The sequence below is a fragment of the Antechinus flavipes genome, chromosome 1 (assembly GCF_016432865.1).
Source record: "Antechinus flavipes isolate AdamAnt ecotype Samford, QLD, Australia chromosome 1, AdamAnt_v2, whole genome shotgun sequence".
NCBI lineage: Eukaryota > Metazoa > Chordata > Mammalia > Dasyuromorphia > Dasyuridae > Antechinus > Antechinus flavipes.
The window spans coordinates 144813231-144829193 of NC_067398.1; the positions used below are offsets into that span (position 1 = coordinate 144813231).

Consider the following 15963-nt stretch of genomic DNA (forward strand, 5'->3'; position numbering starts at 1 on the left):
CCTGTGTCCCAGTTTTCCCGCATCCCCTCCAACATTCATCATTATTTTTTCCTGTCATCTTAGCCAATCTGACAGGTGTGTAGTGGTATCTCAGAGTTGCCTTAATTTGCATTTCTCTGATCAATAATGATTTGGAACACTCTTTCATATGAGTCGTAATAGTTTCATTTTCATCATCTGAAAATTGTCTGCTCATATCCTTTGACCATTTATCAATTGGAGAATGGCTTGATTTCTTATAAATTTGAGTCAGTTCTCTATATATTTTGGAAATGAGGCCTTTACCAGAACCTTTAACTATGAAGATGTTTTCCCAGTTTGTTGCTTCCCTTCTAATCTTGTTTGCATTAGTTTTGTTTGTACAAAGGCTTTTTAATTTGATGTAATCAAAATTTTCTATTTTGTGATCAGTAATGGTCTCTAGTTCATCTTTGGTCACAAATTTCTTTCTCCTCCACAAGTCTGAGAGATAAACTATCCTATGTTTCTCTAATTTTTTTATAATCTCGTTCTTTATACCTAGGTCATGGACCCATTTTGATCTTATCTTGGTATATGGTGTTAAGTGTGGGTCCATGCCTAATTTCTGCCATACTAATTTCCAGTTATCCCAGCAGTTTTTATCAAATAATGAATTCTTATCCCAAAAGTTAGGATCTTTGGGTTTGTCAAACACTAGATTGCTATAGTTGACTATTCTGTGTTGTGAACATAACCTTTTCCACTGATCAACTAATCTATTTCTTAGCCAATACCAAATGGTTTTGGTGACTGCTGTTTTATAATATAATTTTAGATCAGGTACAGCTAGGCCACCTTCATTTGATTTTTTTTTTCATTAATTCCCTTGAGATTCTCGACTTTTTATTGTTCCATATGAATTTTGTTATTTTTTCTAGATCATTAAAATATTTTCTTGGAAGTCTGATTGGCATAGCACTAAATAAATAGATTAGTTTAGGGAGTATTGTGATCTTTATTATATTTGCTCGGCCTATCCAAGAGCACTTAATATTTTTCCAATTATTTAAGTCTGACTTTATTTGTGTGGAGATTTTTTTGTAATTTTGCTCATATAATTCCTGACTTTCCTCTGGTAGATAGATTCCCAAATATTTTATGCTATCAACAGTTATTCTGAATGGAATTTCTCTTTGTATCTCTTGCTGTTGGGTTTTGTTGGTGATGTATAAAAATGCTGAGGATTTCTGGGGATTTATTTTGTATCCAGCTACTTTGCTAAAATTATGAATTATTTCTAATAGCTTTTTAGTAGAATCTCTGGAGTTCTCTAGGTATACCATCATATCATCTGCAAAGAGTGATAGTTTGGTTTCCTCATTGCCTACTCTAATTCCTTTAATATCTTTCTCGACTCTTATTGCCGAGGCTATTGTTTCTAATACGATATTAAATAATAATGGTGATAGTGGGTAACCTTGCTTCACTCCAGATCTTACTGGGAAATGTTCCAGTTTTTCCCCATTGCATATGATGCTTACTGATGGTTTTAAATATATGCTCCTGACTATTTTAAGGAAAAGTCCATTTATTCCTATGCTCTCAAGTGTTTTTATTTGGAATGGATGTTGGATTTTATCAAATGCTTTTTCTGCATCTATTGAGATGATCATATGATTTTTGTTTGTTTGGTTATTGATATAGTCAATTATGCTAATAGTTTTCCTAATATTGAACCAGCCCTGCATTCCTGGTATAAATCCTACTTGGTCATAGTGTATTATCCTGGGGATGATTTTCTGTAATCTTTTTGCTAATGTTTTATTTAAGATTTTAGCATCAATATTCATTAGGGAGATTGGTCTATAATTTTCTTTCTCTGTTTTCAGCCTACCTGGTTTAGGTATCAGTACCATGTCTGTGTCGTCAAAGGAGTTTGGTAGGACTCCTTCAATCCCTATTTTTTCAAATAGTTTATTTAGCATAGTTAATTGTTCTTTAAATGTTTGATAGAATTCACATGTAAATCCATCTGGTCCTTGGGATTTTTTCTTAGGGAGTTGATTGATAGTTTGTTCTATTTCTTTTTCTGAGATGGGACTGTTTAGGATATTTACTTCTTCCTCTGTTAGTTTTGGCAAGCTATATTTTTGGAGGTATTTTTCTATTTCATTTAAGTTGTCGAATTTATTGGCATAAAGTTGGGCAAAGTAATTCCTAATTATTGCTCTAATTTCCTCTTCGTTAGTGGCGAGTTCTCCCTTTTCATTTTTAAGACTAACAATTTGATTTTCCTCTTTCCTTTTTTAAATCAGATTTACTAAGGGTTTGTCTATTTTGTTGGTTTTTTCATAGAACCAACTCTTAGTTTTATTAATTAATTCAAGTTTTTTTTACTTTCAATTTTATTGATCTCTCCTTTTATTTTTAGACTTTCAAGTTTAGTGTTTGACTGGGGGTTTTTAATTTGTTCCTTTTCTAGCATTTTTAGTTGCAAGCCCAATTCATTGACCTTCTCTTTCTCTATTTTATACAAATAGGCCTCTAGAGATATGAAATTTCCCCTTATTACCACTTTGGCTGCATCCCATACATTTTGGTATGATGTCTCATTATTATCGTTTTCTTGGGTGAAGTTATTAATTATGTCTATGATTTGCTGTTTCACCCAATCATTCTTTAGTATGAGATTATTTAGTTTCCAATTATTTTTTGGTCTACTTTCCCCTGGCTTTTTGTTGAATGTAATTTTCATTGCATCATGGTCTGAAAAGGATGCATTTACTATTTCTGCCTTACTGCATTTGAGTTTGAGGTTTTTATGTCCTAATATATAGCCAAATTTTGTATAGGTTCCATGAATTGCTGAAAAGAAAGTGTACTCCTTTCTGTCTCCATTACATTTTCTCCAGAGCCCTATCATATCTAATTTTTCTAGTATTCTATTTACCTCTTTGACTTCTTTCTTATTTATTTTGTGGTTTGATTTATTCTGATAGTGCAAGGTTGAGACCTCCCACTATTCTAGTTTTGCTGTCTATTTCTTCTTGCAGCTCTCTTAATTTCTCTTTTAAGAATTTAGATGCTACACCACTTGGTGTATATATGTTTAATATTGATATTGCTTCATTATCTATGGTACCCTTTAGTAAGACCGGAGTGGGGTGTGATCTCAGCCATCTCTGCAGAAGAAGAAACAGAGACATCAAGAAAATATTGCAATCTCTTTTAATTAGATCAATTTTTGCTTTAGTTTGATCTGAGATCAGGATGGCTACCCCTGCTTTTTTGACTTCACCTGAAGCATAGTAGATTTTGCTCCAACCTTTTACCTTTAACCTGCATGTATCTCCCTGCTTCAGGTGTGTTTCCTATAAACAACATATTGTAGGGTTCTGGCTTTTAATCCATTCTGCTAACCGCTTCCTCTTTATGGGGGAGTTTATCCCGTTCACATTTGTGGTTAAAATTACCAATTCTATATTACTTGCCATCTTGTTAACCCCTGTTTATGCTTTTCTCCCTTCTTTCCCCCTTACCCCTCTTTCCAGTATTAAGCTTGTGAGCACCACTTGCTTCTCACAGCCCTCCTTTTTTAGTATCCCCCCCCCGCCTTAGAGTTCCTCCCCCTTTCTTACCCCTTTCTCTCACAGTTTCTGTATTCCCTTCTACTTATCTTATTCCTTCCCTTCTCACTTTTCAATGAGGTGGGAGAAGTTTCATCATAAACTGAATATGTCTAAAATTTTTCTGTTAAAGCCAATTCTGAAGGCAGTAAGATACCCACTATATTCATCCCCCTCCATTCTTTCTCTCAGATATAACAGATTTCCTTTGCCTCTTCATGAGATGTAGTACCCCCACTTTGCCCTTTTTCTGGTACAATGTCCTTTCCACATCTAGTGTCTAGAACAAGGTATACATGTATTCTTTATACATCTTTATAGCAGAAATATAGTTCCCAAGATTTGTTTTTACCTTTTGAGGTTTCTCTTGAGTTCTATATTTGCAGATCAAACTTTTTGTTAAGTTCTGTTTTTTTCATCAAAAATAGGTGAAATTCGCTTATTTCGTTGAATGTCCATCTTCTTCCCTGGAAAATAATGTTCATTCTGGCTGGGTAAGTTATTTTTGGTTGCATACCAACATCCTTAGCCTTTCGGAATACCATATTCCAGGCCCTTCGATCTTTTAATGTGGATGCTGCTAGATCCTGGGTGATCCTTATTGTGGCTCCTCTATATTTGAATTGGATTTTTCTAGCCGCTTGCAGTATTTTTTCCTTTATCTGAGGGTTCTGGCATTTAGCCACTATATTTCTTGGTGTTTTGATTTTAGGATCCCTTTCAGTAGGTGATCGATGAATTCTTTCAATGTCTATTTTACCCTCTGTTTCTATGATTTCTGGGCAGTTCTCTTTGATAATTTCCTGGAAAATAGTGTCCAGGCCCTTTTTTTCATCATACTTTTCTGGGAGTCCAATGATTCTCAGATTGTCTCTCCTGGATCTATTTTCCAGGTCTGTTGTTTTCCCAAGAAGGTATTTCACATTCTTTTCCATTGTTTGATTTTTTAAATTTTGCTTGACTGATTCTTCTTGTCTCCTCGAGTCATTCAATTCCATTTGTTCGATTCTGATTTTCAATGAAGTATTTTCTTCATTCACTTTTTAAATATCTTTTTCTAATTGTCCAATTAGGTTCTTTTGTTCTATGGAATTTTTTTCCATTTTGCCAATTTTATTTTTTAGAGAGCTATTTTCTGTTTCCAGTTCACTAATCCTATTTTTCAAGGATTTGATTTCTTTATCCAATCTGTCTTTAATTGAGTGGGATGACTTCTCCAGACTCTCTTGCCAAGCCTCCCTCTCCTTTTCCCATTTTTCTTCTAGCTCTCTTGTGAGAGCCTTTTTAATTTCTTCTATGAGATTCATCTGTGCTGAGGAACAGATGATCTCCTCCTTTGGGGATTCACCTGGGGACAGTCTATTTTTAGTCTCCTCAAGGTTTAGAGTCTGCTCTTTATCCATATAGAAGCTGTCAAGGGTTAAAGTCCTTTTCAATTTTTTGCTCATTTTGTCAGAGAAGAATCAAAGATAGACTAGCAAAGAAAAAACAGAAAAAAAACCGTAAATGGAGTCTGTTTTTTGGGGGGAGGGGCTGGGTGGTGTTACCGAGCTTCCTCTACAGACTGTGGGGGCAGCAGCGAGGTACTAGCCCTACTGTGCTGCGCCTGTGCTCTGAGACTCCGGGAGTGTACTGAGACACTGTGGGGGTGGGGTGGCCAGGTCCCGAGAGACTCCAAGTGTTTGGGGTTGTATTCTTCCCTTCTCTCCCCCCCACTGTCCTCCTCCCCCCACCCCCGCGGTGTTTTTAGCTCTCTGCTGGGCTACTGACTTGCTGCCAGGGCTAAGTTATCCAATCCTGTAGCAAAGCTCTCCCCGCAGGGACAGCTGAGGTCACACCCCACTTTGGTCTGCTCGGCTGTGAGCTGCCTACCGAGATCTTGCTGCCACCACCTGCCCTCAGCCTGTGCCCAATCTAAAACCTTCCCCACCCCCGAGCAAAAACAGACCTTTCCTGGCGAATCTCAAGGATGTCTTCTCTTGGTAACTATTTGTGGGTTTTTTTTTTTTTTTTTTTTTTAGTCAAGCATTAATTCAGAGGCTTGTAATGAAATAAATTCTGAGAGAAAACACGGAGCTTACACAACTGTGTGCCTCCTCTCCGCCATCTTGGCTGGAAGTCTCACATGTTTTGTAAATAAAAAGCTTTAATAAAAAAAAGCTGATCTTTGTTTTTTTTTTTTTTTTTTTTTTGTCTTTGTTGCCCTCTCTTACACACACCCATGCCCACCTCTATATTTTTATCTACATTTTTTTGATATACTCAAACTCATTCAACCATATACAAATATTGAACATTTGGATTGTTTCCAGCTCTTTTCGATAAAGGATACCACACACTCTCTCTCTAGGAAGTATATGCATATATCATTAAATAGACAAATAATGCTACTTTATTATTGTCATTCTTGAAAATGCAATGACATAGAAGTGAATTGAACTGTGAAAGGCTATGCAAAGTCACTTTTACCTCCAAAGCCATCTGGGTCTAGTAACCATAGATCAGAATGACTGGAGATGACCCTGAATACAGTGGAAGACCTTGGCCTTCATAAGCTAAGGTCTTTTATAGATCTCAGTATGACTGAGGCAACTACCCATTCAGTGGTTAAGGCTAAGAAATTATGATATATCAACAGAATTCGAAACTATAAAAAGTAAAATTATAAATATGGAGAATATATAGAAATTTGGAATGACCTAAGTATTGCCAAAGAAATGACCAGAACAATATACATAGACCTCATGACATATAAAAGGAAAAATATGTATACAAACGTAAATATGGATATTGAGAAAGTTTTACAGGATAGCTAAAGAAGCTATTACATACATTTTGTATATTATGGTAACTTCTCTAAAAAATGTACAAGATGGTAATAAAACTGACCAATTGTCACAGAGCTAGGAAGCTTTTATATGTATATAAATGTGTTCATATACACATAAATACATATGTATTTATACATATATATGTGTGTGTGTTATATATATAATTTTTTAAAAATATCAATAGAGAGAAGGCACTACCATCAAGGAAGAGTAGTATAAAATTCTTGTAGAAGACTGGATATAGCTGAGACTTGGAGGAAGCCAGGAAAGCCAGGAGACAGATGAAGAAATGGCATTTTATTTTATTTTTTTTATTTTTCATTTTAAAACATTTTTTAATTAATGCTTTTTATTTTCAAAACATATGCATGGGTAATTTTTCAACATGGACCCTTGCAAAACCTTGTGTTCCAAATTTTCTCCTTCTTCCCCCCCCCACCCCCTCCCCTACATGGAAAGCAATCCAATATATGTTATACACGTTAAAATATATGTTAAGTCCAATATGTGTAAATATATCTTGCTGCACAAGAAGAAATGAGATCTAAAAGGAAAGAAAATGAGAAAGAAAACAAATACAAGCAAGCAACAACAAAAAGTGTGAAAATGCTATTTTGTGATCCACTCAGTTCCCACAGCTCTCTCTCTGGGAATAGATGGCTCTCATCATCATCACAAGATCATTGGAACTGGTCTGAATCATCTCGTTGATGGAAAGAGTATAATCTTGTTGTTGATTTGTATAATTATCTCCTGGTTCTGCTCATTTCACTTAGCAACTCCAGATCTCTCTGAAATCATTCTGCTGATTGTTTCTTTTTTAGCTTTTTATTTACAAGCTATATGCATGGGTAATTTTACAGCATTGACAATTGCCAAACCTTTTGTTCTAATTGTCCCCCTCCTTCTCCCCACCCCCTCAGATGGCAAGGTGTTAAATATATTAAAGTATAAACTAAATACAAAATAAGTAAAAATGACCAAACTGTTATTTTGCTGTACAAAAAGAATTGGACTCTGAAATATTGTACAATTAGCCTGTGAAGGAAATCCAAAATGCAAGCAGGCAAAAATATAGGGATTGGGAATTCTATGTAATGGTTCATAGTCATCTCCCAGAGTTCTTTCACTGGGTGTAGCTGGTTCAGTTAATTACTGCTCCATTGGAACTGATTTGGTTCATCTCATTGATGAAGAGGGCCAGGTCCATCAGAATTGATCATCATAAAGTATTGTTGTTGAAGTATATAATGATCTCCTGGCCCTACTCATTTCACTCAGCATCAGTTCGTGTAAGTCTCTCCAGGCCTTTTTGAAATCATCCCGTTAGTCATTTCTTACCGAACAATAATATTCCATAATGTTCATATGCCACAATTTATTCAGCCATCCTCCAATTGATGGGCATCTACTCAGTTTCCAATTTCTGGCCACTACAAAGAAAGCTGCCACAAACATTCGTGCACATACAGGCTCCTTTCCCTTCTTTATGATCTCTTTGGGATATAAGTCCAGTAGTAACACTGCTGGACCAAAGGGTATGCACAGTTTGATAACTTTTTGAGCATAGTTCCAAATTGCTCTCCAGAATGGTTGGATGTATTCACAATTCCACCAACAATGTATTAGTGTCCCTGTTTTCCCACATCCTCTCCAACATTCTGTATTATCTTTCCTTGTCATTCTAGCCAGTCTGACAGGTGTGTAGTGGTATCTCAGAGTTGTCTTAATTTGCATTTCTCTGATTAATAATGACTTGGAGCATCTTTTCATATGGCTAGAAATAGTTAAGAAATGGCATTTTAAGCATGGATGACAACCAGAGAAAATGTCTGGAGAGGGAAATTTGGAATATCTTATTTGAGGAGCAACAAGGAGACCATTGTTACTGCATCAAAGATTACACAGAGGTGGAGATGAAGCTAAGATCTAAGAATGGGAAGTTAAGAAGGGGTCAAGTTATGAAGGACTTTAAAAGCCAAACCCAGGATTTTATATTTATTCTTGGAGATAATAGGGAGGTACAAGGATTTATTGAAAAGGAGGGATGACATATTCAGGCCTGCACTTTAGGCCTATATCTAAAAAATGAAGTGGTTAGAAGTGATCATCTCCAAGATTCTTCCTAACTCCACACCATGAACATATATATTCCTTTTGTAGTCAAATTCTCAAATAAGAGTGTCTGTATGCAGTGATTCTACTTTCTTACCTCCCCATCAAATGCACGTTCCAACCCCAACACCCAAACGAAGTCGATACTTTCAAGATAATCAATGATCTCTTAACTACTATCTTATGTCCTTTACTATTTATTCTACTTGACCTCTCTGAAACTTTTGAATCAATCCCATACTGCTGGATCTGTCTTCCCTTAGCTTCTATGAAAGTACTTCTCCCTATAGTATTGCTCCTTCTCTCTCTTGTTGCAGCATCTATCCCATGTACTAAATATGGGTATCCCTTTAAACTCTTTCCTGAGGCCTCTTTTCCCTTTGATGATTTTGGTCTTAATTATCTCTATTCAGATGATTCTCCCATCTATATATCCAACCCAATCTCTTTCTTCTTCCCTCTCTCCTAACAGTTCACTGACTGGCTATCCTACCAAATGATCACTCAGCATGTCCAGAATACAACTTCCCTTGTTCTCCAAACCTGTCCTTTCTCAAAGTTCTTATTGCTGCTGTCCTCATCATTTCAAACTTTTCAACTCAAGTCATTCTTGACTCATCTTCCCTATCTATTTGCCCAATACCATTTATTCTGCCTTGTTTCTTTCCTCTTTGAATCACAAAGTCACTATCCTGATTTTAATAACCTTCAAATTGCTCTTTCATTCTCTTCCTTCTGCTACATAGATGTCAAAATAACTCAAGGCCTAATCAGAATATCATTCATGTACTCAAAATTCATAGTGGCTTCCCATTGCCTGGCCTTTAAAGCTATCCATAATCCAGAGTGCTAAATTTTATTTCCTTATTTTACACACACATTACATTCTAGCCAAACTGGTCTACTAGCTCTCCTGAACCTGGAATTCCACCTATAATTCCCATCCATGTCCTTTGATAGCAATGTATTCTTTCCTTACCGCTGCTTCTAGGAATTCTTAATTTTTTTCCAACTCACTCAGAAAGTCTCACCTGGCACCTCAAGTGATTTCTCAAATTACCCTATATTTACATGTACATTATTATACAGTATGTGAGCTTCTTGATGACAAGAATTTTTCACTTTTGCTTCCCTAGCTTCAAGGTTGATCTTGCACACAGAACAGATGCAGAGTAAATATTTGTTTATTGAGAGTTCTCAAGAAAATACCTGGAGCTATAATGTAGCTCAGTTTTAAATGATAAATGTATTTCTAGTAATTGACTAGTACTTTATAATTCTGACTTATTTTCACAGAAGATATAAGTCTTAGACACAATTAAATGAAAAGAGATAAATAGCTGGTATAGATCATTAACTTGAGAGCACAAATTTCAAAAACAGGAACAACAGAGTTGTTATTTATTACTTGTTTGTTTCAACTGGGAAGACAGTGGAAAATACTGACCAAAAGACCAATATCCATGTATTCTTGCAAAAGAAAGAAAGAAAAATAAATAAATACTGCTGTGAAATAATGTTCAAGAACTAATAGTGTTCATTAAGATTATAAAGATTCTTGTAGCAATAAAGAACTTATATGAGTTGTATAGTGTAAAGAGAAGCAGAAAGCACTACTAATGAAAACTCAAAGTATAAGCCCTCCTAAAGGTCTAGATGTCAATTCCCTATGAAAGATAGTGTTAAAGTATGATGACGTATGCCACTCAATATGAGCATCAATTATAAGGTAAAAAAAATGAAGGGGTTATTCTTTGATAGTTTAAAAAAATGATCTTCTGATACGTCAATATAAAAGGTAGCTAATTAGTATAAATGTTACTTCCTAGGAAGTTCAGTGGTTATAATGGTCAATACCATTCTCAGAAATGTGGTCAATTTTCACACAGATTTCTTTTTTTGATGAAATATGTGTGGTATTTTGATTAAAAACAATAAACATTACACTTAATAAATATGAAGACAATCAACATCTTAAAAAAGTATCAAATTTATTTATATAACTAATTTATTTCTTAAATTATAGTTACTAGATTAATACACTTAAAAAATTTTAGATTTAAAAGGAAAAAATGATCATAGCCATTAAAATTTAATAATGGACTAAGTCATAAAAAGCATACATGAAATTTTAATCAATTAGACAATTATTTTTCACAAAGGAAAGGACTTTTTTTTAAAAAGCCCTTTTCCTGAAATTTAAAAACAATCAACCTATTTTCATTCCAATTTAAATTACATACCTTATTGTCTTTTTATTCAAATACATCAAATAAAAATAGGTTTTGTGTCTTTAAGGACTTGTTTTCAAAATACCTCAAGAAACTTACTTGTAACATGAAGTCACCTGACATAGATTAACCACATAGGTTAAAATGAAATAATGGATTAAAAAATATGTATTAGAAGAATCAGCTACCAACACTTTTTTTTAACCATTTCACTCTTATATACAATATAAGCATGAATAAGCCAGATAGTATTAAGTTCAGCATATTTATAGCAACCCTAAATTCTTCTTTGCAGATGATTCCTAAGGAAGACAGAAGTCTTTATAACTGCACATAACTCTATTTGCTCAATATATAACATGCTGTCAAAAAAAGTAAACAGGGAACAATTCCACAGTATATTAAAATTAATCAAATATGAAATGTCTTATAAATTACATTATCAATATCTTCCAAGTGTAGATGACATTAACAATGCAGAAATGTTACTTCATCAAGATTTGCTTTTGTTCCCAGAAATGATTCCATGTCAAAAAAACAAAATGTGAGTCAAACCTGTAGGATAGCATAAAGTATCATAAAGACATGCATGATCAGAAAAAGAGGTAGCCTGGTTTAATATAGTGAATAAAACAAAACAGCCCAAGTCTACATTAGTTCTCCCAAGCACCAATAGAACTAGAGAAATACAGCTATACCATTATCGGGTGGCTGCTCTGAAAGATTTATGGAATGACATCAACAATTGCAGAGGATGAGAAAAACATGCAAGTCAAGTGATGTATCCTAGTGAAGCAAATTATTCATCTCAATGAATCATAAATCCATCCAAATTTCATGAAAATTGTTTAAGAAAAAAAGTCTTAAGAATATTTTTCCTGTCCCCCCAGTGAAGAAAAAATTTTTTTTAAATTTTCAATATTCCAAATCTTTATCCATAAACAGGACCCTAAACTTAAAACTACCAGTAGACAACAAATCACATCTTAAGACACTTTCTTCCCTAACATAGATTCACTTTAGCACACGGGCAACCAAAAAAGCAACAGCAAAATGAGTTAAAAGGAATTTGCAACATAAATGTCAGTTGACAGGCACCAACAAGTTTCTGTATCCAAGCTGAAAAATTATAACATAGTTACAGAATTTCAATTTTCTCACATGGTCAAATAGCTGGATAAAATAACACTGTTATAAAATACAACAAAAGCACCCTAGTGTTTCTTCAAGAACTGCATCATTTTATATAATTTTTCTTTTACTGTGGATTCTTTAAATGAAAAAGATTTTCTTAATTTTTTCGTCAATCCTTCTTTAGTCGTTTGGCTTTTGCAATATTTTCTTGACGTCTCTGTTTCTTCTTCTGCTCCTTTTCCCTGGCCTCAATCATTTTTGCCAGTTTCCAAGACAGTACTGCACTTGCTAGAAAAAGTGGAGTCAGAGCCAAAATCACTGTGGTAAGAAAGCCATATGGATCCTTTGCAGCCCACTCCACAACATACTCAGCCCAAGCTTTTACATCAATCATCTCCGTAGCTGTCTTGGAAAAATCCTATGTAAAATCAGAAAAAGTCTGCTTCGTTAACCAAATATTAAAATCAGAAACACAAAAAAACTACATAAGCCGTTATTTAACTCTCCTTCTCCATTATTCCTATTACCTTATTAAGACAAAGAACTGAATGAATATCAAATATTTATGTACTTAAAGCTATTTATTTAAGTTAAAAGATTTTAAATGGTACATAAAATCACTTATTTTAGGCATCTGGATATAAATTAGAGAATATGAAGTTCCCTTCAGCTATGAGATTCTATAAACATTTTAAATTAACTTTCATTAAGGTTAAAAGTACTTTACACATGGTATATTCAAGACAAAGCTGTCTGGCCGCAGCCAGTAACAATTCTGAGGTGTATTTAATTCTCCCAAGAAAATTCTGAATCTAGTTTGTCAATTTGTAAACACATTCTAGCAGTAATAAAGTTACAAAAGATGGCCAATCTGTTGTATAACAACAAAAGCATGATGGCCATGAAAAAGATCCTAGAGCAGGAATGTACAACGTATAGTGTGTGTCAGCTTCATGCCTGGAGTTGAGAAGATATATTGTTACCAATACAAGCATAAGTTACAGAATCATCTATTTTGAATCTGCAGGTTACCATTTAAAAAATAAGAGCAGGGAAGTTAAGTGTGCTATGGTTACAATTAGTTAGTGACAGAAGCTGAAATCGAATACAGTTCATCTGATGCTGCATTTAGAGCTCTTTTCTTTCTCTCAAGTAAATAATAATATGTTGTTTCCTGCTTGGTTCATATGTTACTTCCTGTTGATTTCTTCCCGGGGTTAAGTATGTTTTACTAACTGAAACAAGTAACAAAAGAAGCAAATATGGTCCTTTGCAAGTCTCCAGTATTTTAAACACTTAATCACTGTTGGGGGAGAGCATCATTCTACTTAGTCTAGGTCAAAAAGCAGCAGTCTCTTTAGAGTAAGAGACTGGGTTGTACACCTTTCTTCCTACATGCACCTATTTCTGTGAATTAAGTTATCCTTCTATGAAAGGGTCATAGATGGACAGCCACTTTAAGTTCAGGTGGGATCCATATTATAAGCCATTTTGCCCAGAGGGTCATTAACTGGTGGTTTAAAGTAGATTTCTGATAACCACTCCCATTTCTTTTTTTTTTTTGGGGGGGGGGAGGTCTTTATATACTTTTATATACTTTTAGGAAAGCAAAATTTTAGATTTCATTATTATAGAATAAATTGCTAAGAATAGGAAAAAAGATCCATTAAAAATTTTTTCAGGGTAATCATAAAAATTTAGTTATATGCACTTTATATACTAATTTTACCCAAATCTCTGTCCTTCCTAGCTGTATTTAACACACATGAATAAAACCTCTAATGAATTTATATGCAAGTTTATTGGTAATTTATTTATCTAGCTATTAAAATGCCTTTAAAAAAAATAACTACCTTTCCAAAGATGTTACAGCAGAACCATTCCTGACACTGTTGAGGACCTTGAGGTTTTACACTAGAAAATAATGGTGAAAAATGAAAAAAAAAATTTAAATTAGCCATAGTTTTGGAAAACAAAGCTTCCAGTCCCTTTATCTCTTAGCAAACTTTTGCAACACCTAATATATCATTCTAAATCAGCATCCAATTGCTACTACCCGAAAAAGCGAGATAACAGCATTGTTAACTTCGATAAGAACTAAGCCGGCAGATTTGAAGAGCCAGGTAAAAGAATCATTAAAATGAATAATAATAATGCTAAATATCAGTATAGTTCACAAGGACTCTTTACACAAATTATGTCATTAATTCGAAACCTTTTTGAGATAAACAGATTGAATAAACTGTGGCGAGGTCTACCTCCCAATCTAGTGTCCCTACCACTACTCCAGCCTGTCACTGGACAGAGTAGTATCTTCCATTAGGATTTTGCAATGAAGAAATTTCCTCTTCCAAGGCAGACATACCTTTTTAACAAGTTCCGAATCAAAGCGTGTCCAGCCCAGAGCACGTGACTTGCCCAGGGTCACACAGCAGTTCTGAGTCAGAACCAGAGGCTGGACTCTTATCTATGTCATCCAGTCAGACCACCCACTCATTTGGCCACCCTGAAGCGAGTTTTTCCACTATAACAAAAAAGGAAAAGCCTCCATTCGGAGGCCCGGGGCATTCAACCTTCTCCAACCACCTGTGCCTCCTTTTTCTCTTTCTTTTGCTGATTTCGGTGCCCCCGCCCCGCCACCTTTGCCCCAGAGACCACTCGGAGATCCTAACACTAGGACTTAAGAGGTCGGGGGGAGTTTTTCATGCTCCTTCGGAAGCTTGGAGGAAAAGCCTTATAGCTTTGGGACTAACGGCGCCGGAGGCCGAGCCCGGTCTAGTCCAACCCAGCCCAGTCCAGCCCAGCCCAGCCCAGCTTCAGGAGTCCAGGATGGGAGCTGCCCGGGGAGGGAGGAAGCAGTCACGTCGGGCCTGTTTCGTTGCCTCCGCTCTCAAACCCGCGCCCTCCCCTCCCCCCGCATCCCCAATGCCTCCAGCTCGCAGACCACCTATCGCGGACCTCCCGCCGACCCTCGCCCAAACCTCCAGGACTTGCGCCCCTCCAACCTCGCCCCTTGCTCACCTTCTTTGCGGGACTCCAACTTCCCTAGGCTCAAGCAATCGACCGGAAACGGGAAGAAGGAAGCCCGAGCTCCTTCCGCTCGGCCATAGAGTTGAGCAAGGGCGGGGACGCGGAGGCTGGGACCGGACTGGGAACCCGAGGGGCCTAGAGGGCTAGAAGGGCCTCCGATGCCGGCGCGCAGGGTTCACTTCCGGCCTCCTCGGCGGCCACGCGGAGGCCACGACCTCAGGAACGAGGTCAATGAGGGGGAAGCCTGCTCGGTGATTTCCGGGCTCGTGCCATTTGCTTGTTCTTTTTTCTTTTAACCGAGTCCTCCGGCCGAGGTGGAGGTAATGGGACAGGGGGAAGGGAGAAGAGGCCGCCGGCTTTCCCCAGGGCCCCGAGCCGCGTGGAGAGGAAGCAGCGGCAGTTTGGAACGGGACCCTCGGGGCCTGGCCTTGTTTCCTCGGACCCGGCCCTTTTGGAACTCCACGGGAGGGGTGGAGTAGACCCTAGATATTCCGGGGTACCAGGGTAGAAGCCCCTCTCGAGGGTGGGAGAAGCTGGAACAAAGAACCGGACCGAGAAGCGGCTGCCCCAGGCTTCGTGGTTGGGCTGACCCTCGGCAGAGCCTGTACTTGCAGGGTCTTCTGGAGGTAGACATCCGGTCCCGGAAACCCTCGGGATCCTGGAAGGAATTTTGAGAGAGGGCGCGATCTTCTACGACGTTTACTGCCTACGATGCAGAATCTCACCCGGGGAGGCGAGAATCATCCTGGCCTGCGCTGGGACAAGCGTTTTCAAATTTTGCCTCGGACCCTCTGTTTTAGTTTTGGCTCTTATGCCCATTTTGCATGCCTCACAGACTGGTTTCCTAAATCCAATATGATCGCGTAAATACTGCCCCTTGCAAACCTAAAGTTTTAGATAAATGAAAGATCTTTTTATTAGAGAAGTGAGTACGATCTGGAATGAGTTCCCTTCTTGGTTTAGTGGAAAGAAAACCTAATTTGTTGGATTCAAGTCCAGAGGACCTGATTTCAATTACAACCCTGTTACTTTACT

At 36.9% G+C, this 15963-nt stretch overlaps 1 protein-coding gene across 2 annotated transcripts; it reads right to left on the reverse strand.

Moving 5' to 3' along the window:
* Positions 1–9699: 9699 nt before the first annotated feature.
* Positions 9700–15005, reverse strand: SMIM15 (small integral membrane protein 15). Of its 2 annotated transcripts, none has more exons than XM_051991110.1 (3): positions 14920–15005; positions 13752–13812; positions 9700–12316 (listed from the first exon to the last, which is right to left on the reverse strand). In XM_051991110.1, the coding sequence occupies exon 3, from the start codon at positions 12290–12292 to the stop codon at positions 12068–12070; it is 225 nt and encodes a 74-aa protein (XP_051847070.1). In that variant the 5' UTR covers positions 12293–12316; positions 13752–13812; positions 14920–15005; the 3' UTR covers positions 9700–12067. The 2 variants fall into 2 exon arrangements, with proteins under 2 accessions (XP_051847070.1, XP_051847066.1); XM_051991106.1 differs by lacking the exon at positions 14920–15005 and adding an exon at positions 14264–14363.
* Between the last annotated feature and the right edge of the window lie 958 nt (positions 15006–15963).